Below are 27,566 nucleotides of genomic sequence, written 5' to 3'. Positions count from 1 at the left end.
TAAGAAAGTATGATGATTCTGGACATTTTTACACAATTTTACCTACTGTTAATTTAAAAAAAAATAATAAAATAAAAAAATTCTTGAAGCACCTTATAAATGTATTACCACAGCATTTCACTTGCATGAGGAGCTAAACCTCAGATCTGATTATATGTCCACACTGTCCTCAGTTAGAATGGCTTTTATTAATGGCATAGCAAAATTAATAGTGGCAAAGCAAAATTAATAGTGGTCTCTTCACAAGGGAGCCAGATCTTCACCTGATGTATTCCAGCCAGGCTACATCAAAGTTTCTGCTCCAAAAACCTCCCTTTGCTTTCAGACACGCAATGGCCTCAGTGGAACATGAAGGTCTGCATGATCCTCCAAGAGCATAACCAGACACTGAGCTGACCATAAAGAGGAACAGAACTCCTGCCTTGGCCACATCAGACAATGTGGTTGCACCTTTCTCAGTCTACCACAAGGAAATGGGATCTTAAAGGTAGGTTTTAGTGCAATGGGATTTAGAACAAAGCCATGGTTTGTGAAATTCAGAGAGATCTTTTTGCAGCACAGGTACATATTCCTTTAATCTTGCTTGCCACAATCTTGCTGCTCCTTCAAGAGGTCTTCCCTTCTCCACCAGTCTCACTCATGCTCCAGGGAAGAAGCAACTCATGAGTCCTTCTAGAAGGTGCCACCTAAACCCAAAATAGCAACTAGGAGTCCATTTTACTTCCTATTGCACAAAGGCAATACTTTGAAAAGAAAATAAGACACAATAAAAGTCTTTACAAAGACAGCACTGGGTTTTTGCTCCTTCCACCTTCTATTATTCATTATTTAGCCCACTCTCCAGAACAGTTCTTCAGTGCTCAACAAGAAAGGTTCCTGTGTGGTGAACGCTGCTCGGGCTCTGGATGGTCCTGGTCAGACCTGGTCCTGAAAACCTTATCTCAACAGGCAAGGCAAGCAAAGGTTAGAGATACGGAGGGTAAAGTAATATTGTGTTGATCTCAGTCCATCTGATGAAGGGTTTCCAGACCATGATGTTTGGCTGCATTCTGAACTGCAAAAAGGAGAGAAAAAAAATCTTTTCTGTTTGTGTATAAAAGTAATGCCAGGACATGCTGCTGAGCAGATGAAACTTCATGCATTTATCAAATCTTCCTTTTTTTGTGGCTTTTTATGAACACATTATGAAATAAGAAAAAGTTATTAAGTAATTCAGAAATGCCAGCTTTTTACATTTTTGACCACTTTTATCCCATTTTTAGCACTCTTTTCAAACAAAAGAAACCATATCCATTTGGAAAGTCATTTTACTGATGAGAGACCTGTCCTTTCCACTGATAACCAGGCTGACAGCTATGTTTCTTAGCTTAATCTATAATTTATGTAAGAGGGCCACCACCTGACATGGCAGATCCAACATTTCTTTTCTTCGTGGAAGTGCAATTGCAGAGAAGAGTGTAGGCAAATTAGAAGGTAAACACGAGCTTTGCCATACAGGATCAAAACACCACACAAGTTAATGCTCAGGAACGGGGCTGCACTTGGAGTCCTGTAGCTGAACTCTTAAGCCAGAGATTTTGTAATAATTAACATTGCTTCACTGTAAGCAGCAGCATAGCAAAGCTCAATGCAAGATCTATAAGGGGGAAAGTGATTTTATTTTAAAACATACAGCAACACTCTCACACCCACCTTCTCACAAGTTCTAAAATGTATGTTCAGATAGCCTCTGTACTTATTCCCACATACACCTGAGTGTTTTGGCCAGGTTTCCTTGAAGCAACGGGAAGGGAAAGGCATGCCAGCCACCCAGCCTTCATTTCTTCCTCCGTCTTAGGCTAGCTTTCAGCTGCTGGTTTTGGATGACTCTTTCTTGCACTGTTTAGGATCTGACAATGGTTGTGTGTGAGCCTTGGCCTCTCCATTCTGTCCCACCTCTGTGAAGCACTGGCACAGGCTGCCCAGAGAAGCTGTGGATGCCCCATCCCTGGAGGTGTTCAAGGCCAGGCTGGATGGGGCTTTGGGCAACCTGGGCTGGTGGGAGGTGTCCCTGCCCATGGCAGGGAGGTGGAGCTGTGTGGGCTTTACAGTCCCTTCCAACCCAAACCATTCTGTGATTTGCCTATTAAAGTATCAACTCTTTTCCCAGATGCTACTATAAAGGATTTGAATTTCTTGCCACCACCTCTTAATGGCATAGGTAGATGATATCCTTTTTTCAAACAAAACAAAACAAAAACAAAAAACAGCTCTCTCTTTTAGGTTCCTCCCCTTTGTTACCTGTCAGGGACTTCATGCAGTTGTGCTGGGAACTTAATGCATTGTCAACCCATGTGCAGGGCCATCAGCACTTGCCTTCCTTACAGCTCGTCCCCTGCTATCCCTCCTGGTGTTTCCACACCCAGCCAGTTCCATTCATTTTCCATTTAGAGCTGTTTTAATGCTGCTATTACAAATCTCTGCAATTCAAATGGATAAGAGAGAATAACATTAAGTTTTGCTTTGCCAGCATCTTTAATTAAAAAAGAAAAAAAATTAACCTCTCAATGTCACAGCTGAAAAATCAGCCCCCAGCAGTCAGAAAGATGCAATCATCCTATTTCTACTTCTTTCCTCAGGGCAGCACATACACAAAACAGATACACTCTGTGCAAAAAAAAAAGCATTACATTTGTTATATTTTATTATCCCACTGTAGAATTTTATGTATTTGATTTGGCCTTTTAGTCAAGTTCTTGTAATTGATTTCCCCCCACCCACACAACTGGATGCTGTTTCCTGCAGTTATTATCCTGCAGAAAATTTAAACCTGTGCATATAATCCCAAGGTTAATGGAGGGCTTCAGGAAAGGAGGGAGAAACATAACTGAGTGATAAAATTCACATCCTCAACAACCTTATTAATGTCTGAGAGTTAGAAGGAAATCCTTGTGCACAGTGACAATACAGTACAGACTACAGACTTAGTCCCCCTATCTACAAATGTTTAGCTTTTGAGTATACCTATTTATGCCTGAACAGTTACAGTCTGAGGAGAGATGGTCCCAGAATAGGAACACAATTTTAAGTGGTCTCAAGAGATTTACCAAAATTCCAATGCAGGAATGTGGCTCACAAAGGGGCTGGGAGCAAGAAGAGCAGAGAAGGGAGCCAAAAGGCAGGAGAGTGGTACTTTGAGCATCCTGGTTTCCAGGTGAAGTAGAGGCCTCCCAGGGGTCACAACGTGCCTGCTTTCAGGAAGGTTTATCTGCTGAGATACTCATTTTTTTCAGTTGACATCACAGATGAGTGAAAACATCTTAAGGAATCCCTGTACACTCCAGACCAAACATCCTATTTGTCTTGGCTAAACATTACCAGAACACAAGAAGAGACCACCATTTTATATTACATTACTGTCACAAGTGTTGAAGCAGCAGAGAGTATTGGTAAAGGTAATTAAACAGTGGTGTCTTTGTTGTTGTTGTTTTTAATGTATACATTTTAGGTATTTTATTTCTTTTGTTAAATAGAATCATAAGGATTCCGTACACTTAACTTTTGGGGAAATTTTTCCCTTACTACACACAGAGCACCAAGGTTGGAACTGTTGGACATTTAAGAATGTACAATATTTTCCAAACTACTGAAATCCTCCTAAGGCAAAGACATCACTTTTAATAACTTTAGTGATCACTTTTAATAACTTTGGTGCTTATGACTGTACTTAAAATTTATCACCTGTGGTACTGCCAAAATGCTATCAGCCCTTCTACACAACCCTTACAAATATTCTCTGAGTATTTAATGAGGTAACCCAGAAGTCCAAAGGATCACTTCAAATATAAACTCGTATATATGTCTTGAAGTGCAAATAGCAAAATTTGCTGGGGGAAGAAAGAGCTAAGCTATCATCCTGGCAAGATGTTACCACGAGAAAGATTCATTTAGCTTGTGCATCTCGTGCTAACTGGCATCTGTAGGATCAAATCAGTCAATACAAATGAAGTGATTAGGAATAATTGGCAGAAATATATGTCAGAGTCTTTCCTCTTACAGATATAGAAAATTCCTGCATATATACATACCTGTTCCACTGTAGCCTGCAAAGAAAGGCTTCAACTTCCCCCCTATTCTGCCACACCTGATATTCAGAGACCTGACAAAAACGGATGCTCTGTTACTATTCTGCACTTGACCACCTGGGGGGGGGAACCTTCAAACTGATTTAGTGGGTCACTATTAATTTCCCAGCTGCCATTAAATGTTTCTTCATTTTTTTTTTGATACCTAAACATGCACACACACACACGCTCACATGCTGCTCCAGCCTACAGTCGCTTCTAGAAACCATAGCAACCAGCAGAGAAACCTCAGCTTGCTTGAACCGCATGCACTGACACTTTTTTCTGATCACACAGTATGCCCTGGGTCTCAGCCAAGAAGGGTGCAAGCCTTTTTGCTTAAAACTTACTGTTCAGAAGAGGTAGGCGAGTACATTTTGTTATTTCATTCTGCAGTCAAAGCCTCTGCCTCTTTTTTTTGGCTATCACATGATGCCCATAACATCCAGAATATGGAAAGGATTTATGAAAAAAAAAAAAGAACGAACGCTTGGGCTGCTTGGGTTCCCCTCGAGTCACTGGTTCAAACTGAGTTCAACTGTACTTTTAAAAGGCAGATAAATATACATCTACATGCATAATGCATGTGGTGGGGGCAACCAGAGTTAGTTGTGAACCTGTTTTGGTAGCACCCAAGGGCTTCCTGACCTATCTCATACCCTTCGTTCTACAACTGAAGTGCTGTTTTGCTCTCTACAGCGTTTGTGCAAATGCCGGCGTTAGTAAGGCTGTGCTGTGACACTCAGCAAGGACAGGCATCTCCACACCTGTGATCTGAACAGCCCTCCACTAGCACATGAACAGGCCAAGATGACTATTTGCCCAGCTTTGATGCTGCAAATACCACGAGCAAACTTTTGCCCTCCATCTCTGCATCCAGAAGTTGGGTCTTCAATATATTTACCCTACTCCTGCAACACCCCAGGGTTCCCACAAAGTCACTGGCAGGCCTGACAATAGACACCCCAAAAAAAACTTTTATTATAAAGTATTCGAAGTATAATATTCTCCCAGGGTTGTGTGCCATTTTAATAAAGTCCACTGGTGCACATTATGGTTTTTCCTGTCTTCCCAATGGATGCTTGGACCAATACAGCTAAAATTCTCAATCCCAATTTTAGCAGTTTGAATAAATCTAGGAAAAAGTCTCTTCGGTCATTTTAAGTGCAGTTTATTGTGTCAAGTTAGACTGACAAGTTGGGAAGCTAGGAGTCACCGTCAATTTTAAGTCCTCAAATCCCATGATGGTCTGGCCAGGTCACCTTAATAAACCACCTACCAGATTTCCCTGAGCAGTTCTTGTACCAGGGAAATGCTCAAACTAGAAGGTCACCCAGCTCCAGAGATGGAGACTCCACCACAGCCCTTGGAAGATTTGCTACACTTGCTGTTTGTTAAACAGCTATAGTTTATTTGTCCTCTGTATGTAACCAATTTCAAAACTGAATTTTTATCCTTTCCTTTGATAAGTTAAATAGATACTTGTTCACTGCAAGACCTATTTGTCAAATGTGTTCTTTATTTCCCCATTTCGAGCTACCCCAGATAATGCAGGTAGAAGTGCTACAAACTACAGTCTCTTAGAAAACATGAATTGGAGTTGCAAAGTCATATACCTCTTCATTTTGTCTATTTTGTGGGTAGCAGCTTATTTGCTATATTCTGTACTTACAGCCAAGCTTACCCAACACTTCTCCACTTCTGAGGACCTGGAAGGATACCAGAAGGATTTGCTCTTTGCAACCCAGGATGGGAAACTGTGCCACGGCCACCGTTACGAAAAGGTTTATCGACTTCTGCAGTTGCATTTCTTTTGGCCACTGCGAAGAAAAATCTCTGTTTTTCAGCATCTGACTCCATAATGTTCTTTCTGTGCTCAGCCTCACAATCCCAAATAAAAGTTGAGAATCCAAATATGTCATGTTGGCCACATAGCCAGCTCCACCAGGCTGATTGCTTGACATTTCTCTGTGCAACTTTGAAATACAGAAAAGAGGGACATTCTCATACTGCAGTCAGCCAGAGGCAAAGAAGTACATCTGATGACAGCTGTCGGGGGCAGCAATGGTGACAGACAGCTCTGAGAACTCTCCCATCCTCAAGTTAGCATCAGTGCAGCTGTCACACAGAAGCAGTGACAGGTATATAGACAGACACAGGAATTTCTAACAGAAGAAGATATAATATTTTTTAAAACACGTGTAGCTAACGTGAATAAATGTATGGTGAACAGCAAGTCTTTATATTAATAATGCTACAAGTGTCAGCAGTAGTTTGGTGATAATGAGTCAATTAGGATCCAATTTTCTAATGGCTGATGCACTGTAAAACTAATAAGCATGACCTAGCTTTTATATCTGTTCTCAAACTAATCTCCTTAATAAATACCAGAGATATTAAAGAAATCCAAGATCCTAGCACCTCCATGCAAAGCTGTAACTTCAGGAAGATTGCTCTTTGACATTAAAAATGCATTGTACCTGTGTAGTGAACCTACTGGCATTCACAGGTGACAGAACAAACCTGCAGATCACTTACACATAGAAGACCATCTTCTGTACCTCGTAAGAGTTTATACTTGTGTCAACATGGCTGCATACATACAGAAAAGCTGTCATCCAAATTAGGTCAAGCTGTGGAGTTTTAACACCAATATAGCAGGCAGCACACTGCTGGCATTGCAGTACGGCCAGTATTGTTGTCTTCCATAATGACAGCACAGGCAACAATTTCTTTCATTCTTGATTGCTTTGTTTCAAGCAATTTTCAGCTTTAGTTTTATTACTGTAACTCAAATCAATCCCTGCTTAAAGGTTGTTGGGTGACCTACTGAGAGTTGTTTATCAGCACATGAACTATCACACCACTTCATTATGCATGGTAACACAGCAGACACAAACCATGCATAGATTGCTTAGGGAAAGCAACCCCTGCCATCCCTCTCCCTGTTCCACAAAAGGGGAAAGGAGAGCAGTATTGCCTCCCCCCACCCCAGCAACATTTTTCCCAGGGAAAGCACTAGTATGGGAGGAAATAGGAAGAGAACACAAAAGAAAATGTATGCATGGTTGTGCGTTTCAGGCAAATAGTTGTGTGGGAGAACTACATATCCTCCTGGTGTAATGCACCCCCTACCACAGCATTAAGTTATTACAGGACATAGCCCAGTTTTGCAGCACTATCACATAACCCAAGTGGGAAGGTGGGAAGGAACATATTGAAAGTGCCCTGCTCTTCTCTCCCACCCCCACTTGCCTCAGCTAGTAAGATCCAGTGGACAATATAAACTATTCTTGAGAATCTCATTAACATGGTTTGATACTTTTTGGCAGGGAGGTTCAAAAAGAACAGCCAAAAACACAAAGCCATTCTTCCCCTGTTCCTCAGTAAAAGCAAATTTGAGTCAAGTTCTTGAAGTAAAAGAGAGTCTTCCCACCTAAGTTGAATGAAACATTTTGATTACAAACAGACAAGCAATGCATTTATAAAGTTCCCCATGCCCTTAAAAAAAAAAAAAGAAAACAAGGATGTATTTTATACATATATATATATATAAAATACTGTTTTGATTATTAGTTGTTGTAGCAGATTACCAAAGTTATCTTCTACTCAAGAAACAAGGTCTCCTCACCTGTAAGCCACTCATACCTACTGATGGGAACAACAAAGACCAGTACTGCAATAACTAAGTACTGTTGTTAAGTTTCATCTAGAAAGAAATGGCTCATTCCAAGTGTTGCAACCCCCTCCTCAATGCCATTCTTCTACCCTGCATATTTAAAGTTAATAAGGCAAGAGATGAACAGAGATTACTGGGGAACTAGCCAGTTCCAACTAACAAGTTGTCCCTTATCCACAGCAAGGACTACCAGGCTCCTGGACAATCTTGCTTGGCATTGCCAACTTTGCCTGTGTTGCTGAACCTTGGTCTCACTTGGATGATTTTTAGTTCATCTCTCCTCTTATCCTCCTTCCCCATCAGTTTACATCCTGCTAAAGGAACAAGTTCTTGACAAGTTCAAAACTTAGGATAGGTCACAGAAATAAAGAACTAACTAATTCCACAAGTACAAACTCCTATTGGAATGGGGTATTTTTTATTGAACTCTGAGATGATCAATTGCAAAGCACAGCAATAAAATCTGGAACTGGAACATTTAGTAACAGCCCAAAACACAGAATTGATTTTTGTCATAAGGATTTAACTTGCAGCTTTTGCAGGACACTTAAAGCTTTAAAATTTCCTTTTAATCAATGAAATTGCCCACTCTCTCCCCAGTGCACACTTAAGTTCTAAATTGCAGTGACTTCATGATTTCTGAGAAATAAGGCACTACAGTGTCCTTTCAGAGTAGCTGCAAATTATCATAGCAGTTGCTTCCCTCTGATATCTGAACTGCAAGATTTTCCATGGAAGAAAATGCAAATGGTGACTGAAATAAAAAGGTTTATCTAATGATGAATAACTATCACCACTGTTAGCAAAATGGCAATTGCATTCTAGGTGATCTACTGTCAGATTCCAGAGAGGAAGCCTACAGTACACACAGAAGAGCTTACAGTATTCATACTCTCTCCCAGGAAAACTGTTGTCTCTGTTCTGGAAAATTTTATTAAAGCTCTCGTGTTTAAGCTAGGGTACAGATTTCAATCATAGTCTCTTAAAAAAACACAATGGTATGTTCTTATGGCTGGGAATTTGCTTCTCGGACAAAGGCACTGGATGAACACTTCTGCATTTATAGTTTTGGGATAGGAGTTGCAGCCACTGCAATGCTTTCAATTGCACATTCATCCGTGCCACGGCGGATTCTGAAGTAACCATCTTCTCCCCATGAGGTGCCCCAACTGTTCTTGACAATCCAGAACTTCTCACCACTTTTGGGGTCTTTACCGTAGCCCACCAGCAAGACAGCATGATTAGTCAGTTCAAAAGGGTTGAAGTCATCCTTCAGCCCAGTGTGATGGTAGATTCCCTCTTTATAAAGCATGAAATCATCATAAACTTCAAAGGCAACAGCCATTGGCCCACCCAGAACAAGCTCGAGTTTCATCAGGGCTTCATTGCAGCCACCATAGAAACCACCAACATAGTGGTACTCAGAAGTGTAGTAGTGGTAACAGCTACGCTTGAACAGACATGGAGAATCTTGGGCTGTGTAAGGGAAGCAGTCCTCTTCCACCACACCAAAGTCTTGGACATATTTCCCAGCAATGAGGTATGGGAAACCACCATCACAACCTAAACAAAAAAATATCTGGTTAATTCCCTTGCAGAGTTATTTGATGTAGGAGAATTTCCTACTCAAATCTTGGAACACTTACAGATTACAGTATTGAACACAAGCTGCAGTGACTCTGATAATCCTAGTATTCCAGTTAGATATAGCTATCTTTCTAAAACACACAAAATAAAATTCAGAGCACATTGGAGCTGTACTAGGTACACAAATGCATGGACCACCTCCTCATCCATTTGCTCCTGACACCCCATCAGGAACAGAAGTTAGTTACATGCTGTAAAAAAGCTGTCATATACTGGGTACCATCCTTCCTTTGGAAATTTGAAGCCTTAGTCATTGCTTTTGCTCATCTCCCCCTCCCCATATGTTCCTTCTCTCTGAATATGCTTTTAGGATATTTGGTTCCTCTTTCTAGGCATGCATTGGAACCTAGATGTGTTTTCAGCCCTGTTCCTTCGATCTCTGTTCTCCATCTCTCAGGTAGATCTACTTAAAATCCAATAACATCCTTAGTGTGGGGCCATGAACTCTTGGTTCAATGCCACCTCTATGCAAGGTGGGCTGACAACTCTGGAATATTTAGTATCTTTCAAAACAAGTACTAAAATATAGTCTGCCAGGTGACTTGGTTCTGTTGTCAGAATAACAGGTCACAGAAAGGTGTGGAAATTATTAATATACTTCTGCAGTGTCATTATTATTGAAAGTTAACTTCATATACACTAGTGTACTTACCCTGAGAATACTGGCTGCAAGACACAACCTGCTGGGGACTAAAGATTGGTTTCTGAGTGTTATTTGTGAGGATACGTATTCTTGCTTCCAGCATGCCCATGGAGGCAAACGCATAACAGCTACCACATGAGGCTGAGGAGAGAAACAGAAAAAAAAAAACATGAAGAGCAGACAGTAACATAAACAAGTTGAGTCACCTGCATTCGGGTACTGCTATTACTTGAGTGCACTGAGAAGAGTCAAAACCTGCAAGACCGTCTTAAAGTGATTAGAAGTTGAACACTGACAGCACAAGAACTTTAAATATACATTTAGCTATTAAGCATGTAAGCAGTTCTGTTCAAAACACTTTTAGCAACTTTTTAAGAAACACTGAATTTATTCCAGAATAAGAGATGATATATTGCTCCTGAGTGCTTTTCAGCAATATCATTTAACATCCATGCTATTCACACAAAATGCAGCTACAGAGACCATGTTACAGCAGAGAAGGCTCACAACCTACTGCCTCAGACTATAACCTTTTACGTTGCACATTTGCTAAGGGACAGTGAACTATTTTAAGTGAATACTGATATTGTTCTAGATTATTTCAGCCTATCCATGTATTTAATGCTGTAACTTTCTGTTGAAAGTATTCCACCTCTAGAACTACCCATAAAATAACTCACTTTGGAGAGTCTAGTGGTGTAAATACTGGGTTTGATATAATGGATTCATCCCATTCCCCTTACTTACCAAGGACATCTATTTGTACGCTGGCTTTTCAGAGACACTTACATCTCCCTTCTGTTGCCTGGCAGTGAGCTAAGTCTCCCTACCTTTGAATCAAAATTTAGTATTGCTTCTAGTTTTAGGCCTCTTCACTCCCTAGAAACTTTCTGTAACACATTAAACGCCTTTGGAAGTAGAATAACAAACATCACAGGAAAGGACAATTACTTGGATGAGGTCCTATTTTATCTACTGATTGTCACCAAGGTGCCCGATTTCCTTTTGTTTTCTGACAGTTGGAAAGTCAAGTATTGCAGAGCTATGAAAAGGAGGGAGGCATGAGGAACAAAACAAAATACTTTTTCCTGAACTGTGTAGGTGTGTAAAAGCAGAGCTATTACAAAAGCAAGACTTTGAAATTGCACCTTTATTCAGTTAGATGCATCTCTGAGGAAAAGGGGCAAAAATCAGCCTGAACAAGAATACTTTTTGCCCAGCAGGGCTAACTGAAGCAGTGAAAGGTACCTCCCACTCATCGTACAGTCACAGCATACAAGATGGGCTGTGCTGCAGAAAACTCTTGTATTTTTGGCATACTTTGCACACCAAATGCAGTTATTTCAACCTGAAAGTCTGTAGGGGCAGTTACTATTTTTTTTTTTTAAACTGTTACCACAGGGGTGTTTGTGAGGCTCTTAATGTGAAAACTACACTATCAGCAGAGTCAACATAGCTGCAAGAGTAGCTGCTTTACTGAGGCTTTCTAGAAATTCTCTTCCAGAGTCAACTAAAGCTTCGGCCATATCAGATTCCACTCACTCAACATGAAGGGTTGTTAAATGATGAGAGGTAAGAAGGGCACCTAGTGAAGAATCAGTTGACCAGGCTTTCCATGTACTTGGATCTGCAAAAAAAAGCTTACAGAAACTCATAGAAATTGGAACTCTAAGGCTAACAAAATCTGTACGTTTCCCTCCTCTTCCCCTAGTAAATTTGATAAACAATGACAGGGCTATCTTCTAGAAGACAAATTTCTTGGCTTAAAGAGGCCATTAATGCTCTGTAAGCAACCTGATAAGTCAGCTTTGACTATATAGAAGGGATGCTACCATCTTAGCAGTAAGTATTACAATACGAGACAATTCTAGTTGCATGAAGCCTGCCACATCTTGAGGTATTATACAAAGAATGCACAAGCCTTTCTACTCTTTTGCTACCAGGAAACTAGCTGGCAGAATTTGGCAGAAGAACTAAACCATAAATCAAGGACCAGTAATTTAAGTAGCATTAGCATGGTGGTGGGGAATGTATTCTGTTCCACTAAAAGCTGTAACTGGATAACTACCAGCATATGCAAATTTGTTTGTAAATATAGGAAAGGGACGTATTAACTTAGTCCACACCTGGTTTCCAGTGTATAGGTGTCTAATTAAGAGGTAGAAAAGGTATCTTGCATCACAATGCTGTAAAAGCACTGCCTATAGAATAGAAGAACACCATTTTAGTATGTTTAATACATTGTTTTTCCACAGGTATTATATATCTATCAGCATACATATTTTTCATAGCAACCAACAGTTCTTCTTTCAACTAGCCATTTAAATAACTCCTAAAGTTAACATAGTGATACGATTTGGGGGCAGCATAAACAATTTTCATGGATTTATTCATTAAAGCTGTGTGCTAATTTGCCATCAGAAGGAATTAAGTAACGAATTAAACGTACATCAGTTCTGTCAGCATGCAGAAAGCCATGACTGTGACTATCTGGACAAGTCTTGACAGCTGTCTTTATGCAGAGCACTATGGTTGTCGGCTTTCACTCCAGCAAAAGACCCTGTTGTTTGGATAACAGCACTGCCACCACTAGCACCTACTATTTTGGCAGAGTGTTGCCAGCCAGGACTCCACCCAGTTTCCACAAATTACTCATACTAAAGATGCCATCTATCAACTACAGGACACTAAAAAAAGTGAGGTAAGATCTTGCTAACAGCAGGATACAGAGTATATCTAAGGAGCTCTAGAGCATTTCATCCAGAGGTTTTTGTTTGTTTGTTTTACCTTGATTCCGAACAGGGCTGACATAATTGACACCATTCACATTTCTCCAGTCCCAGGATTCTGGTAAGCCTGCAACTTTTTTGAGTAACTCAGGTGTTAGAGGTGCTGGCTTTGGTCTAAAAAAGAAAAAAAAAAAGAGAGAATATACTTCTTAGTAACATATCACAGTAGGTAAGGAAACAATCATGTAACACTGTTGTCATCTTCCAGCTTCTACTGGTTGCTTAGTTTCACACTAAGTGGTTTGAAATAGTCTCCATCTATGCTGAGTGGGCGTCAATCTCAAAAGATTAGTTTCAGCAGGATGCAAGACCTACTTAAATCCCTCCCAGAGTGAACTGTATTATGAAGCATCTACAAACTGGTTAGGTCAAATACTTTTGAACTAATCAGAAGCACTAAGGTAACTCTCAGCAACCATAGCAATGTAGTTCTGCAACAGCTATTTGATCTCTCTTCTACAACCAGGTATACAGAATCTCCATCTGTAGAGGGCGCCTCGCCTCGGCAGCATGCATTGACAGCAACTACTGACTGTTTTAATTGCAGACACGGTGTCATGGCTTACACCAACACTTCAATAACTGCAGTCCCACTTGCCCAAGAGACTTCCCTGGAGCAAGTTTTTACTGTGACTATTAAAGCAGCACTAAGTGCTACTTGTCCTCATTTACCACTTGCAGCCAAGTGATGCTCATGTATCAGCAAGCCAAGAGCTCCCTGCATTCGGCATTCGCAACCTGATGCTTGTCCCATACGTCGTGCATCAAGTGCCATTCACAAACACCAGGCACTGGAGCCTGTTCTGAGAGCATTAGCAGGGCAAAACACTGTCATAGGACTGCGTGGTGCAACAGTTTCCAAAGAGGTTTTTGTATTTAACACCACCTACAAGGAAACATCTGTCTATAAATGACATCATGATCATCTCCACAATCCTCCCATGCAAGTCAGTTATTGTATTGTATGAAATTCTTCCAAAAACATGTAATTGACACAGCTTGGAAGAATCAGTAGCATTCTACCCACAGCAGTATTAAAGTGGAAAATGTGAAAATATAAAGGTAAAATAGCCAAAGGGAAACTCTGAATCAAAGAACTCTAGTTCTCACATTAATGAATGATATAAAGGAGGACCATGCATCCATTCTTATTGCAACTCTGTCATGTGACCTGCAAGACCTTAAATATACTCACAAGGCTACTTCATTCTACTTCACTACACTCCCAGCAGCGAGTACCCTGGCTGCTGGCAAGGCAAGTTGCCAAAGTAACCAAGAACTTCCCTCAGAAAAACCTTATTATTTGTGTTTAGTAACAGAATACTGCTTTTTAATTGCAATTATGAACTAGGAGAACCAGGAAGACTGTCATGCACAGGCTCGAGGCTATGGCAAACTACTGATGGGTAGACAGGTGTGAGAGATTGCAGCTAACACTGTCCCTACTTCTCTGTGGGTATGAACACACTAGCAAGTTACTGGGCAAGATTAAAGGGTGGGTAACCCCATTTGTCACAACTGCTTGAGACAACAGATGCTAAGAACAGTCATTCAAATGGTGAAATATGTTGGCACTCTATGAAAGTGAGATGAAGGGCTTGAAACATTAAACATCTGAACTACAAGCCAAAACCCAGCTAGGAAAGGTGAAGATAAATATAAGCAGATTTTCGGCAGCAGTGGATGTAGCTTTATGAGAAAGCAAAAGGCTGCAGTACCTTGAAGTCCTGGAATAGAGACCCCCAGCTCTCCTAGTTAGCTCTTCCAGGGCAAGATTCTCATACTCCTTGTATCTTGTTGCTCTCCAGGACTTCTGTTGAGTATTGATAGCATTTACGAAGTCAAAGTTGTGCACATAGCGTCTGCTTGAAAGTCTGTAAACAAGAAATGAAATAGCATGATAAGAAAAGGACTGGGATTAAAATCTCCACACTAAATATGGAGAAGGCTCTAATTCTGGAAGAGTCTTCTGCTATGTATTAACAAGGAGATACGCAATCATTGGATCAAAGCAAGGTTTCTGAAATTTAAGACAGGCTATAACTGGCAGGATACAACCATCTCTTTTAGACATGCCTGTTTTGTAATTGGGCTTCAACGGTAACTGCAGGAAAACACAGACTGAAGGAGCATCTGTGTGATATGACTGGCACAGCCTCCCCTGTCTTTGTACATTCATGGTTTATTCCAACATTATCACTGGCATTAGCTTCATCCCCAGCCAAAGAATCGATCCATATGGTTTCTGCTGAAACCTGAAGCACAGTTACCAAATATTTTATCCAGTGAAAGGTCACTTATCTGTTGCTTACCTTCCTTGGGGTTTCTGGAGAGGTAGCTGGTTTACATGAACATCTGAGAGAGATGAGGAAATCTTCTGTCCACTGAAGCAAGCCCAATTGTGGCCAAGTACATCATGTACCCAGCCTGGTAGAGTTTCATTACAGTAGCTGGTTACCTTCTGGCCTTCCTTTTTATACTGTAATGTGAAGAGGTTATGTTGTGTTAAATACATGCACTTGCTAACATACCAATGGTCCCTACCCACCCAGATGCTTTCTGTTCTGTTTCAGAGGAAGTGGCCAAACATTCTAGATCAACCATCATCTTTGATTTCAAAAGAAAGCATGAAGAGAACATCAGGCAAGTAAAACAAAACAATCTTTATCAACTTGCTAAAGGACTGTGACTTGCACCTTTAACATCAAACCACGTATTAGTACTTGTATCAACTAATGCACAGTAATTCTTTGGGTTGAACAGTAAACTTTCTAGATAAAGTGTAACAGACATCTTAACATTTATTCTTCTCTTCAAGGCCCCTGTGGATTCTTGCACCACGTCTATATCTAATCAAAAGTAACCCTAGACTGCTGCAAATGTTAGAAGAAACCAAGACCCATGGCAGCCTGAAAAGTAAATGCAGGGAGAACGGCAGGTTTCCTCACATAGTAACGTCTCAGGGCAAATTAGAGCATTTCTCTTTTAGAAGTCACAGCTGAAGGTGGGACATTTTGCAACTGCTTGAAGTCTGAACTGTGGTGAAAGAGCACAAAGAACCAGTTTCACCTGAGCTACCAAAATAAGCCAGTAAGAAAAGGATGACCCATTGAGTGCAACTCAATAGGAATTGGGGGGGTGAGGAGAGTGCTACTAAAGCATGAATTCCCAAGTCCTAACGCTTCCTTATTCTGCCATGGGTCTTCATTCCACTACTGAAGAATAACAATAAATGAATCTATTCAGTGAAGTACTTCTGCATACGAAACCTACAACTAACATGCTACCCAGCTGCATGAAAAGTTTCCTAAACTTGGAAATTCATACTACAAAAGCTTTACCTTTGCTTTTCTAATCATAGATTACTTCAATGAAATCCAACTTTCCTAATCCAAGGAGACTTCATTAATTCTCATCCTGTTCAAGTTTCATATGTACAAACGGTATATGGATTTGCAGCTGTATTTCAACAAAATGCTGCTCAGCCTCTTCAGTGAAAAAGATGGTGGCTTACAGCAATGGAAACGCCTCAAGATAGACCACAGAGCAAGTTTGTGCACTGGGAAGTTTGTGACTATGACAGTTCTATAGGAAAACTGAAGGAGAAGACAATGAAATAATTAAGTCTATCAATCAGAAGCATAAAATTAAAGGTTTTAATCCTCTGACTGTTTTAGAACAATGGGAGTTTACTTTGTCCCCAGTTTGGAGGTTGCAGAGGCATCACATCTAAATCCGTGCTTGTCTAGAAAAACAAGCATGGTTGTTGATCAGGCACTAAAAGGCTGAGCTGTTATTTTGTTCTGTTCATCCCATCTTACTGTGAAGAAAGAGATTTCACAATACGAGGCAGAACTACACTTGGCCAAATACAAGGGCAAGGTCCAGAGATAACTTTTGAGAAATACCCTCTTCACAACACCATTACTGAAATATACATACACAAACAAAAAGTTACTGACTTTGCATCAGTAAGTTACTGTGAAAGCATTTTATTTGGTTCTACACGATAGTATAAATGAATACCTACTCGCCTTTCTTAAAAGCGGCCTGATTTTACAGAATGGTTGAGGTTGGAAGGGACCTCTGCAGAGCACCTAGTCCAACCACCCCCTTGCCAAACAGGGTGACCTAACACACCTAGAATTACACAGAATCACCTAGATTTAAACAAGACTATGCACAACCATTCTTGATGACCACTGGCCTTGAAGCTGAATATTTGAAAAATACTCAAGGAACAGGCCTGCTTTCTATACCATTCAGATACAGATCCTGTCTAGCACGCAGGAAATATTAATTCGTAACAAGCAGAACAGATTTAGGACTTATCCACACTGAGAAAACAGGTAGTGAGTTATCAGCCAAATTGCAAATTGAAACTACAACTCGCCTTGTTTGTCCATTGTTAAACAACATTTGTCATTAAACAGCATTTGTGCTTAATTCCTAGAATCAGCTAACTCCCAAATGAGCCACACATTAGAAGAGCTAAACTGAGATTGCAAAGTCACTGCTGCCATAAGAATGACACCAACTGCTTACTACTAAAGGGTACGCAATTAGATCAGTATTTCATTGGTAACCACAAGTAGGATTTCATACTCAGATCAGAGAAGAACTCTGACAAGGTTAGATTTAGCAAATCTGAGAGCACCAGTTTTAGAGGATCTGCTTTGGCTATGCCTGCTCAAAGCACAGGCAGACAGAGGTGTGACCAACTTCAGGAGTGCTAGTCCAGTGCAGCACCACTGGCTGCACAATCACCAGCTCAGCTGCATATGAATTATGGTGCTGAACTACCAGAGCTGCTGGCACACCAGCACAGCTGCAGAAGTCCCAGCAGAACAACATGCTTCAGAGGATAACAGCCATGCAGCTGTGACCACCAGCAATTGCTGAACTACTACTGAATCCACTTCCTCTGCAGTCTTACAAACACGGTTTCCTCTTTTTTCTATTTTTTTTATTAAAGTGATAGAAGACCACTGCAGCCATGCCGTATGATAGGTTCATCAGCCAATGCTCACGTTTGCAGCTTCAAGTACACTCAATCCAACATAATCTGACTGTATCGGAACAAATCCTGTAGAAAAGACAAACTATATTCACGGTTCAAATTCTAAGACTTGAAAACATGAAACTTGAATTCCATTTCAAACACTTATTTTTTCTAGTGAGACATCTCACATGACTTCATCTAATGCCAGAAGTTAGCTAAACAATTCCAATCCTAACCTCAGAAGATTTCATGTACCTCAACTTCAAGGCTTGCTATTAGATACCTGAACCTAGGTAAGCTTTTTGGTATATTAAAGTCTTGCTTGTGTAGGTCATCATGACATAACCTAAATGTAATTCTAGTGTTGGTAAAATTGTTTAAAATTGTCTTTAAGTTTTAAATCTCCCAAACAGGAAAGAAAGGATTACTATCCTTAATTACTATCACTTGTCTGGATTGCTTATTTCAGCAAGAATTCCTTAGTTTTAAAAAGATTTGGGTGTGGTGGGAAATAGAGGAAAAGCTGCAAGAGGGAAATGTCAAAGAAAGTCTGGAAAAAGCTTAGTACCTTGTGTAGTGGAATAGTCTATAATCTATCTCTTTCAACTGGAGTGGTGGTAACATTTTAATACGAAAAAGCCTTTTTTTTTCCCTTAAGTACAACTCAGAAGTCAGAAATAGTACAATCATCATAGAATGGCTCAGGTTGGAAGGACCCTTACAGATCATCTAACTCCAACCCCCCTGCCATAGGCAGGGATGCTACCCACTAGATCAGGTTGGCCAAGGCCCCATCCAGTCTGGCCTTGAACACCTCCAGGGATGGGGCATCCACAGCTTCTCTGGACAACCTGTGCCAGTGCCTCATTACCCTTACAGTGAAGAATTTCCTCCTAATGTCTAGTCTAAATCTATCCTCTTTTAGTTTAAGACCATTCCCCCTTGTCCTATGCTTATCTACCCAAGCAAAGAGTCCTTCTCTATCCTTTTTGTAAGCCCCCTTCAAGTACTGAAAGGCCGCAATGAGGTCTCCCCAGAGCCTTCTCTTCTCCAGGATGAACATCCCCAGCTCTCTCAGCCTTTCTTCATAGGAGAGGTGCTCCAGCCCTCTGATCATCTTTGTAGCCCTCCTCTGGAACCGCTCTAACAAGTCAACATCTTTCTTGTGCTGGGGGCCCCAGACCTAGACACAGCACTCCAGGTGGGGCCTCCCAAGGGCAGAGGAGAGGGGAACAATCCCCTCCCTCCACCTGCTGAACCCTTCTCTGTTGATGCAGCCCAGGTTGCAGTTGGCCTTCCAGGCTGCCAGCACATGCTGCTGGCTTATGTTGAGCCTCTCCTGGAAAGAGTCCAGTGGAGGGCAACAAAGATGATATGGGGCCTGGAGCATCTTCCCTATGAGGAAAGGCTGAGAGACCTGGGTCTGTTCAGCCTGGAGAAAAGAAGACTGTGAGGGGATCTTATCAATGTGTATAAATACCTGAGGTGTGGGAGACGAAGGGATTTGGCCAACCTCTTTTCAGTGGTTTGTGGGGACAGGACAAGGGGTAATGGCCACAAGATAGAGCACAGGAATTTCTGCACCAACATCCGAAAGTACTTCTTCACGATGAGGGTGACAGAGCACTGGAACAGGCTGCCCAGGGAGGTTGTGGAGTCTCCTCCTCTGGAGATATTCAAGGCCCGTCTGGACACCTACCTGGGCAGCCTGCTCTAAGGAACCTGCTTTGGCAGGGGGGTTGGACTCGATGATCTCTCAAGGTCCCTTCCAACCCCTACAATTCTGTGATTCTTTCATCTACCAGAACCCCTTAGTCCTTCTACGCAGTGCTGCACTCAACGAGTTCTTCTCTCAGGGTGTACTCATGTCTGAGGCTGCCCCAGCCCAGGTGCAGCACCTTGCACTTGGTCTTGTTGAACCTCGTGCGGTTCACATGGGCCCACTTCTCCAGCCTGTCCAGGCCCCTTTGGATGGCATCCCTTCTTTCTGTTGTATTGACTGCACCACTCAGCATGATGTCTGCAAACTTGCTGAGGGTGCACTTGATCCCACCTCCTATGTCATTGATGAAGATATTGAAAAGCACCAGTCCCAGGACAGACCCCTGAGGGACACCACTCGTCATCAGCCTCCACCTGGACACAGAATCATTGACCACTACTCTCTGGGTGCCACCATCAAGCCAATTCCTTCTCCACCAAATAAATGGTCCACCCTTCACATCCATAATACCACTTACGGGATAAACTAAGATTTTTACAAGACTCTCTCTCTCCCTCTCTCTCTCCAAAGCAGCAGTCTCCTGTAGTATTTATCACACATCAAATGATTGAAACAAATAGGCCTCAATCTTCCTTTCAGACTCACTCTAGCTTTTTATACTATTCCACTGCTGTTTCTATTGCTATCACTTGAAAAACACTTTACAGCCTTGCATGTTGTGTAGCCATACAGAATCCTTACATTATCCAGCAGAAGCACAAGCTAAGGCTTCTGCCAGGAGTCGGCACACTTACTTCACATCCAAGTTCAGCACGTGTGCTGTTTCAGCAGCACACATTAAATAAGAAGTGAGCAATCCCATAAACAAACAAGTCGTGTGATGCAAACAAACACCAAGCGGAGTATCCATGACTTGTGACAAGCCGAATGCATGAATCCAGTAAAAAACTGCATTTAACTTGGAAAGTCTAGATAGACAAGTCTATGCAAAAGAATAGTTAGAAGTAAAATACCACTAGCGCTTATTCACTTATTCTATTAAAGCAATCTGCGGAAAACAAATGCATTGGTGAGCTCACCCAATCCACTCCTTTTGTGTTGAAAGTCATTTGCCCATAGTCTCCCGGTGAAAGAACAAATAGCTTGTAAAGTCTGTGAGGTCCTACAAAAGTTTGAGTATGTGGCTGTTTAGTAAGTCACAAGAACTAAAGACTACTAGAAAAACTAACTGAAACGTGCATTATCAAACAGACTGTACCCATACAGTACAGTAGCTCTGCTAAAGCCACAGTTTAGACATGCCCACAGCATTGTTTTTAGTTATTAAAAGTTTGATTCTTTAACATTAAGCAAAAATACACTGCAAGTTCAGCTAGTACCTTGTTGAACTTCTATGCTTGAGACACATGAAGTACTGTATTGGCTGAAATACGACTCTTCATTTAGCCCAGCATCTCTGTCTTCAACTCAGTGGCAGAATATGAAGAAAGTGCTAAAGCATCATAGTAAGTAAGTCAGGATACTTTTTATCTGTTCTGTTACAATTGGGTTTTCAGCCACATAATTTAACTTCAGTGCAGCAAACAGAGCTTCAAATTTATGAGCAAACTTTAAACAATGAATACTTTCCTGACAAGCCCAAACCCACAGCCATGAAAGGAGATGTGCAAACTTTGTATTATGGCTGCTCTGTAAGCATTTTCAGAAGAGCAGAAGTCTTAAAGGATAGTATGAGACCAGCCTCAGAGTTTTATTTTCTGTATTTTCGCATTATAACAACTGAAATATTAAAAAAAAAAAAAGCATTTTAAAAGTGGGAAATAGTCTAAATTATTGAAATGCTAGGATAAACTACATTTCTCTTCCAAAGTAACTCATAAATATGAGATCTTTCTTTTGGAAATCAAAATCAAACTGTTCATGAACCAAAAAGGTCAAACCAGAATCTGTAACTCCAGAACAGTGAGTAAATTGGAAAGTTATTTCAGAGTAAAACTAAGTAATTTTATCAAGTAGCAAAAACCAATATGCAATTACTCTGTATTAGACATAATAGTTCTGTATCTACTTGCTATAAAGCAAGAGTGCTAACAGACTGATAATTCTTCCCTTCCATGAACTCCAGAGGGACTGTGTCTAACGACTTACCACATTCTAAATAGTAATCAAGGCTAAGCAATATTCTAAGAAATGGCTTTCATGCTTTCCTCTTGCTCCACTGCTCCATTTCCAGGTAGGAAGGGCATCTCTAATTAGCTTTCTAGTTCACCCTATTTTACTCCAAGGACTGCTAGATTATGACCATCACTAAGCAAATGAAATCTGCTATGGTTAAGTTATTTCAGGTGCAATTTTAGGATTATTTTAAACAATAAGCAATCATTCCTCAAAAAAAAAAAAAATCCTAAGTGTGCACTGAACTGAGTATATTATTTTCCCCTAGAAGCTTTATAGTAGAAAGTTTTATAGTAGATGACAATGGAATCAATCCTAGAAGAGTGTAAATTGCATTTGAGGGAAAAAAAAAAAAGTCAGTTTTTATCAGGACTAGATATTTTGTATTTCTATTTCATATGTAATACAACATTGACTGGATTATAAAAAAAAAATATATGTCATAAGGTCAGGCAGCTTGTAAAGAACTATTTCTACTCTAGTGCCCACTGACAATTGTGAAATAAGTTTGGTGATGATCAGTATGACAAATTCTTGCCCAAAGTCAACTAGCTGTCTGCAGGAAAAAAAAATGCATTTACTAAGTGCTGCTCTATTTCCTCATGCTTCTTTAGCCATTGCACTTCCATTTTGGTAATCTGTGGTTTCTTTTACAGCAATAACAGGAATGAAAGATTATACAGAGGGTAAATGACTTGGGCTCTAATCCTCTCTGTAATTTTTAAGGAAACAAGTCTTCAAATTAAGCACATCTAGCTGATGGAATCCCTACCACTAAACAATGGGACAAACAAGCTTCCGATTTCTCAATATCAAAAGCAACTGCAAAACTAACAATGAACCCTTTTACCTACAAAAGACTAAGACACATTCACGCTCATGAAATGCAAGGTAACATGCATTACTAATACTCAGACATGTATTTGACTCTGGTTTTGAATAAATTGGATCTTAAGATGTCCTGAAGTTCCTTTCAGACCAAATTATTCTATGACAACTAAGTCATAGAATCACAGAATATCCTCATTTGGAAGGGACCCACAAGGATCAAGTCCAACTCATAGCTCCACAGGGGAACCTAAGAGTTGGATAATATCAAGGAGCATTGTCCAAACACTTGTTGAACATTGACAGGCTTAGGACCATGACCACTTCCTTAGGGAGCCTGTTCTAGGAACCCAACCACCACCTCAGTAAAGAATTTTTTCCTAATAACCAATCTGAACAACCCCTGCCTGACACTACTTCATGACATTCCCTTGTATCCTATTGTTTGGTCACCAGAGAAAAGAGATCATTACCTCTCTTCTCTGCTTCCCTTCATTAAGAAGCTATAGACAGCAACGAGGTCACTTCTCAGTCCGTTCTAAGCTGAACAAACCAAGTATCCTTAGCCACTCTTTAGTTACACCTCCTAGAATTCTCATAATCCCTTTCGCCCCCTTTTGGGGGCATTCTACTATTTTTGATACATTGCTTAACAGCACTCTTATCAGAGTACTTCCTTTTCATAAATGCCAAGGAAGACTAAATCAGCACTTATCGGTCACTTGATTTAGATCTCATCTTCCAACAAGATAATTCACAAGTGAAAAGTAGTAGTAAATAAAGCCTTCAGAGACTCTAAAGTGCCTTCAAGTTGGTGCCTAACATTCTGGAGCAGGCCACTGTTTCTGTGATTAAACAGATCACATTAAAGAATTAGTTTGATAATCAACACTTCCTCAACTGCTTACCCTACTGGCTTGTGAAACAACCGCATTTCAGTGTAAGGTATCAGCCTCAGGATTCCCACTTGTCAGTCAAACTGCCTCTCCTAAGATGACATGGTTTAGTGGGTAATATTGATGGTAGAGGGGACAGTTGGACTAGATGATCTTGGGGGTCTTTTCCAACCTTAATTTTGATTCTATGAACCCACCAAGGACAGCAATGATTGCCGAATTCCAGCTGCTGGAGATGTTCATAAATTCAGGCTTTATATGGCATTACTACAACATACAGTGGTCCACTACCCTCACAGAGGCAGCAATTCCTGTAACTTTTCAGGTGAGCACTCCCCCACTGTAGGAAAGCTTGCAGAGTGTCCCTGTCTGAGAAGTTTCAGAGGAAAATCTGCCCAATTAGAGCACTCTTCACTGTCTGTAGTTTTTGTTGTATCACCTGCCAATCTGGGGCATATGTATCATGGTAGTTTAGTGTCGCTATCTTGATGATATCTACAGATGAGAGAAAGTCATTTGGGTATTTCTCTCTCAAACTTTGCTCTTGCTCAAATATAAGACTCTGTTTTAAAATAGTAAAACTTCTGCATAAAACGTTACATTTTTTTAACGTGTAAAAAACACCACTGACAGTCTTAAAACAACAACCTACACTGTCCTTTCTTTTTAACTTAAATGGCCTCCAATAGACATGGAGGAAGCTACAGTTCAGTTAGAGCTTCATTTATCTTTACTGAATAGAAATTACTATGGCTCCCCAAAAGAAAAGATCACTCACTTTTCTTAACATCTGACAACACTGACTTGAAAATAGCTGCTGTGAAATAAACTATCCACAATTGCTCCCAGAAAACCAATTTGAAACAGAAGTCATTTCTTTACCCTCCTTAAGACTAGCCAAGGTTCAGAGATTTTATGCTTGGACAAGGCCTGGGTGTTTACTATCAATTCATCTGAAACCAAACACAGGATCACACCTTCTAAAATAACCAAGAAACATATTCATTGCTCCTGCTGAGGGCTGCACTCACATGTTCTGTGCAGCAGGACTGCTCAGACACTGTCTGCCAAGTACACAAGTCACCCTGCAGACTGTTTAAAGCCACCTTTCTGATTCATAACATCATTCCTCAGCTGACCAGCAGAGTGCTCCTTAGCAAGTGGGTCTTCACTAGTCTATCCCCTGACTACTAGTCGTTTTCAGCTTGATCTGAAGTCATTAACAGGGACTGGAGAAGTATTACTTAAAAAAAGGACGAATTATAAGGGGTAGGAAGGTTCCTTGACAATATAAGGCTTACTCTGACATAAGAATTACAGCTCCTAGAAATCCTCCAACATGGAGGACAGATGATCTTTCTACAGTGAGGAGGGTACATTTCACAAGTTTGAGAACATCTTTAAGGAAAGATAAAAGCAATTACGTTTGATATTTCATTTGAGTGCAAGATGTCAGGAAGAAAACTGACAAAGCTATTTTTCCCAGGCCACTGTGAAAGTTAGCTTCATGAAAGTCTTCACTTGAAGTAAGCACACCCAGAAGCAGAAGCTGCAGCATTGTTACCAGATTTTCCAAATACCTCTTCTACTCTTTTCTCTCTACCCAGCCACTGACAAACATTTGTGATTGTTCTTAATGTAAAAAAACAGCCACTTGTCTGGTAATCCAGGCAAAGAGAAACAAGCGTTCTCACTTCTCTACTGTGGCACTCAGCAACTAAACAGAAAAACAAGTAGACCTTTCAGCAACAGTCACTGATGCAGACCACAAGTTAACTCACCTTAAAAAATGCAAACCACTTGTAGTTGTTTAGCACAATTTCAAAGCCTTGATTGTAAACCAAAGTGAAGAAACCATAATTGCCCAGACTATCCTGAGCCACATCTAACTTCTGAAGATTCACAAGTACTGTTTTTTCCACAGGCCCTGCAAGAAAGAAAGAACATTATTGCAAAGATTACAATTAAAATAAGAAAGAGTAAAGAGCATATCAGAATATTTTTTTCCCAAAATACACTAAAATACACTTGCTGTATAAAGCCTCCTGCAAAAAGGCATTAAGCAAACACGCCTCACAGACCTCACTTACCTATCACTGCAAACATGTTCATTTTGCAATGCTAGACAGTATTTGCACATTTAATTACTAACAGCAGCAGTAGCAAACAGCTGTTACAGGAAAACATCAGCTTATTTAAATGTAACTCGCTACACAGCTACGTAGGACTTGGATGCTCTGTCACTCAAGACACTGTGTCTGCAGTGACAAATCTTCCTCTGAAACATCTGGTTTCAGGTATCAGCCACCACACTACCTCACACCACTGCTCCAAACCCTGCCAGGTCCAGTATCACCTCCCATGTTCTCACCTGCCACTTGCCTGGTCTGATCAAACGAACACAGACAGTTTAGATGCAATGCATTAACTACTTTTACAATAATACTGTCAAATAATAATCAAGTAATAGCTCCTCGCTACTATTATGCTCTCAAGAGGAATGCTATTTTTACTTCTCCTGATGTTATCCGACTTGAGCTTTTACAGCTGCGAGCCTCCTGGGACATGGGTGTAGCCCAGGAGCAACAACACACTTTGCCACTTAAGAGCCACTTTGTTAAGAGCCACTTTCAGGAGAGGCTGAGCTGAGAGGAAAGACATCTGGAGCTGTGAAGGAGGAAGCAAACCAGCATGAGGCAGTAGAAAAACAGAGAGGTCTAGGTGAATCCAAAATATGCAAGGGAAAGAATAATGCAAGAATAAATCAAAACAACAACAAAAAGGGGAGTGCTGTAACAGGGCTGGCCACAGTGGTCACCCTGAGCAAGACAGGTTAATTTTCACACAGTTTAATTCAGATCAGCCCCTTTTTGCCTCAAGCCCAGCTGTCAGGAGCTCAGCACCAACCTCTGCACGCTGCCACAGGCTCTGGCAAAACCGGCAGCATGTGGGGGCCCACTACTGCCAAAGCAGGTATTATAAACCGAAAACCTTAAATAACACGCTGCTAGCGAGCTTCTGCTGGCAACTAAGTGCCGAGGGCTACAAGAAATAGCCCCAGATGAGAAAAACAGACCAAAAAAAAAGAAAAAAAATTGAGCAAACAGGCCGGCTGCAAGCAAACACACCAGAGGCAGACACCCGCTTCCTCGCCGCCAGTTTCGCTTTTCGGGCCTGGCGGCGCGGAGCTTTCGGGGACCCCTCCACCGAGCTTTAGGGGACCCCCACCCACACCCGGGGCCCCCCACACCCGGATCCACCCAGGCGGGGAAAAGGGGAACGGGACGGGGCCGCCGCGCTCTCACCAGCCTGGGAGCAGTTGCCGTGTCGGCCGCCCCCCCGCCAGACACGGAGCTGCCAGGCGCCCAGCAGGTCGGCGAAGGAGCAGTTGGCCGGGGTATCGGCCACCAGCTCGGCAGGCAACGCCGCCAGCACCATGGCCGCTGCCCACATCGCCCACCCTGCCATGGCGCCGCGCCCGCCGCCGCCCGCTGCAGCCGCCCTTAAAATGGACGCGGGAGCCGCGGCCTCCCCGCCCCGCCGCTTCCCTGGGCCCGCCCCGGAGCGCCCCTGGTCGTGCTGCGCTGAGGGGCCGGGCTTATGGACCTGCCCCCCAGCTCTGGGGGGCTGCCTGGGGGTGTGTGGCACCCCCTGAAAGGGGACATCGTCCCCAAAGAGTGACCTTGTCCTCAAAGGGTGTCCTTCCCAAAGGATGTCCTCTCCCCTGCAAAGGGTGTCCTCCTCATCAAAAGGCGTCTTTGATCCCTCAAAATGACCTGTCCAAAGGGAGTCCTCCTCCCCGAAGAGTGTCCTGCCCAAAGGACAGTCTCCCCTGCAAATGCCTCACCAAAAGGCATTGCCCACACAAATAGAATCATAGAATCATTAGATTTGGAAAAGACCTCCAAGATCATCTGGTCCAAACATCCCACTATCATCAATATCACCCACTAAACCATGTCCCTAAGCACCATGTCCAACCTTTCCCTAAACACCCCCAGGAATGGTGACTCCACCACTTCCCTGGGCAACCCATTCCAATGCCATTCTCTCCTAAATGGAGTCCCCCTACCCAAAGAGC

At 41.6% G+C, this 27,566-nt stretch overlaps 1 protein-coding gene and 2 long non-coding RNA genes across 3 annotated transcripts; 1 reads left to right on the top strand and 2 right to left on the bottom strand.

Annotated features, from left to right (window-relative positions):
- Nucleotides 1-8,183: 8,183 nt before the first annotated feature.
- Nucleotides 8,184-27,041, bottom strand: CTSC (cathepsin C). Its single transcript, XM_080567606.1, has 7 exons — nt 26,791-27,041; nt 25,267-25,412; nt 15,174-15,340; nt 14,580-14,735; nt 12,860-12,975; nt 10,082-10,213; nt 8,184-9,345 (listed from the first exon to the last, which is right to left on the bottom strand). Exons 1-7 carry the CDS (start codon nt 26,951-26,953, stop codon nt 8,843-8,845), a joined length of 1,383 nt encoding a protein of 460 aa, XP_080423732.1. The 5' UTR covers nt 26,954-27,041; the 3' UTR covers nt 8,184-8,842.
- LOC308182737 lies at nt 15,347-21,425 on the top strand. Its single transcript, XR_013942061.1, has 2 exons — nt 15,347-15,504; nt 15,680-21,425. It is a non-coding gene; the product is annotated as an uncharacterized lncRNA (long non-coding RNA).
- LOC308182697 lies at nt 15,731-25,260 on the bottom strand. Its single transcript, XR_013942018.1, has 2 exons — nt 20,966-25,260; nt 15,731-20,748 (listed from the first exon to the last, which is right to left on the bottom strand). It is a non-coding gene; the product is annotated as an uncharacterized lncRNA (long non-coding RNA).
- Nucleotides 27,042-27,566: the final 525 nt, after the last annotated feature.

Source organism: Anser brachyrhynchus, assembly GCF_964034855.1.
Source record: "Anser brachyrhynchus genome assembly, chromosome: 1".
Lineage (NCBI taxonomy): Eukaryota > Metazoa > Chordata > Aves > Anseriformes > Anatidae > Anser > Anser brachyrhynchus.
This window is presented reverse-complemented; position numbering and strand designations above follow the sequence as displayed.

What these genes read in the sequence shown, in the direction of transcription:
- CTSC (XM_080567606.1), bottom strand. Translation starts at nt 26,953, where the DNA reads ATGGCAGGGTGGGCGATGTGGGCAGCGGCCATGGTGCTGGCGGCGTTG. An exon ending in CTCTATTCCAGGACTTCAAG is followed by an intron (nt 12,976 to 14,579) that starts GTACTGCAGCCT and finishes TTTCTTTTTTAG; the next exon opens with ACCAAAGCCAGCACCTCTAA. An exon ending in CAGCCCTGTTCGGAATCAAG is followed by an intron (nt 10,214 to 12,859) that starts GTAAAACAAACA and finishes TTCTCTCCTCAG; the next exon opens with CCTCATGTGGTAGCTGTTAT.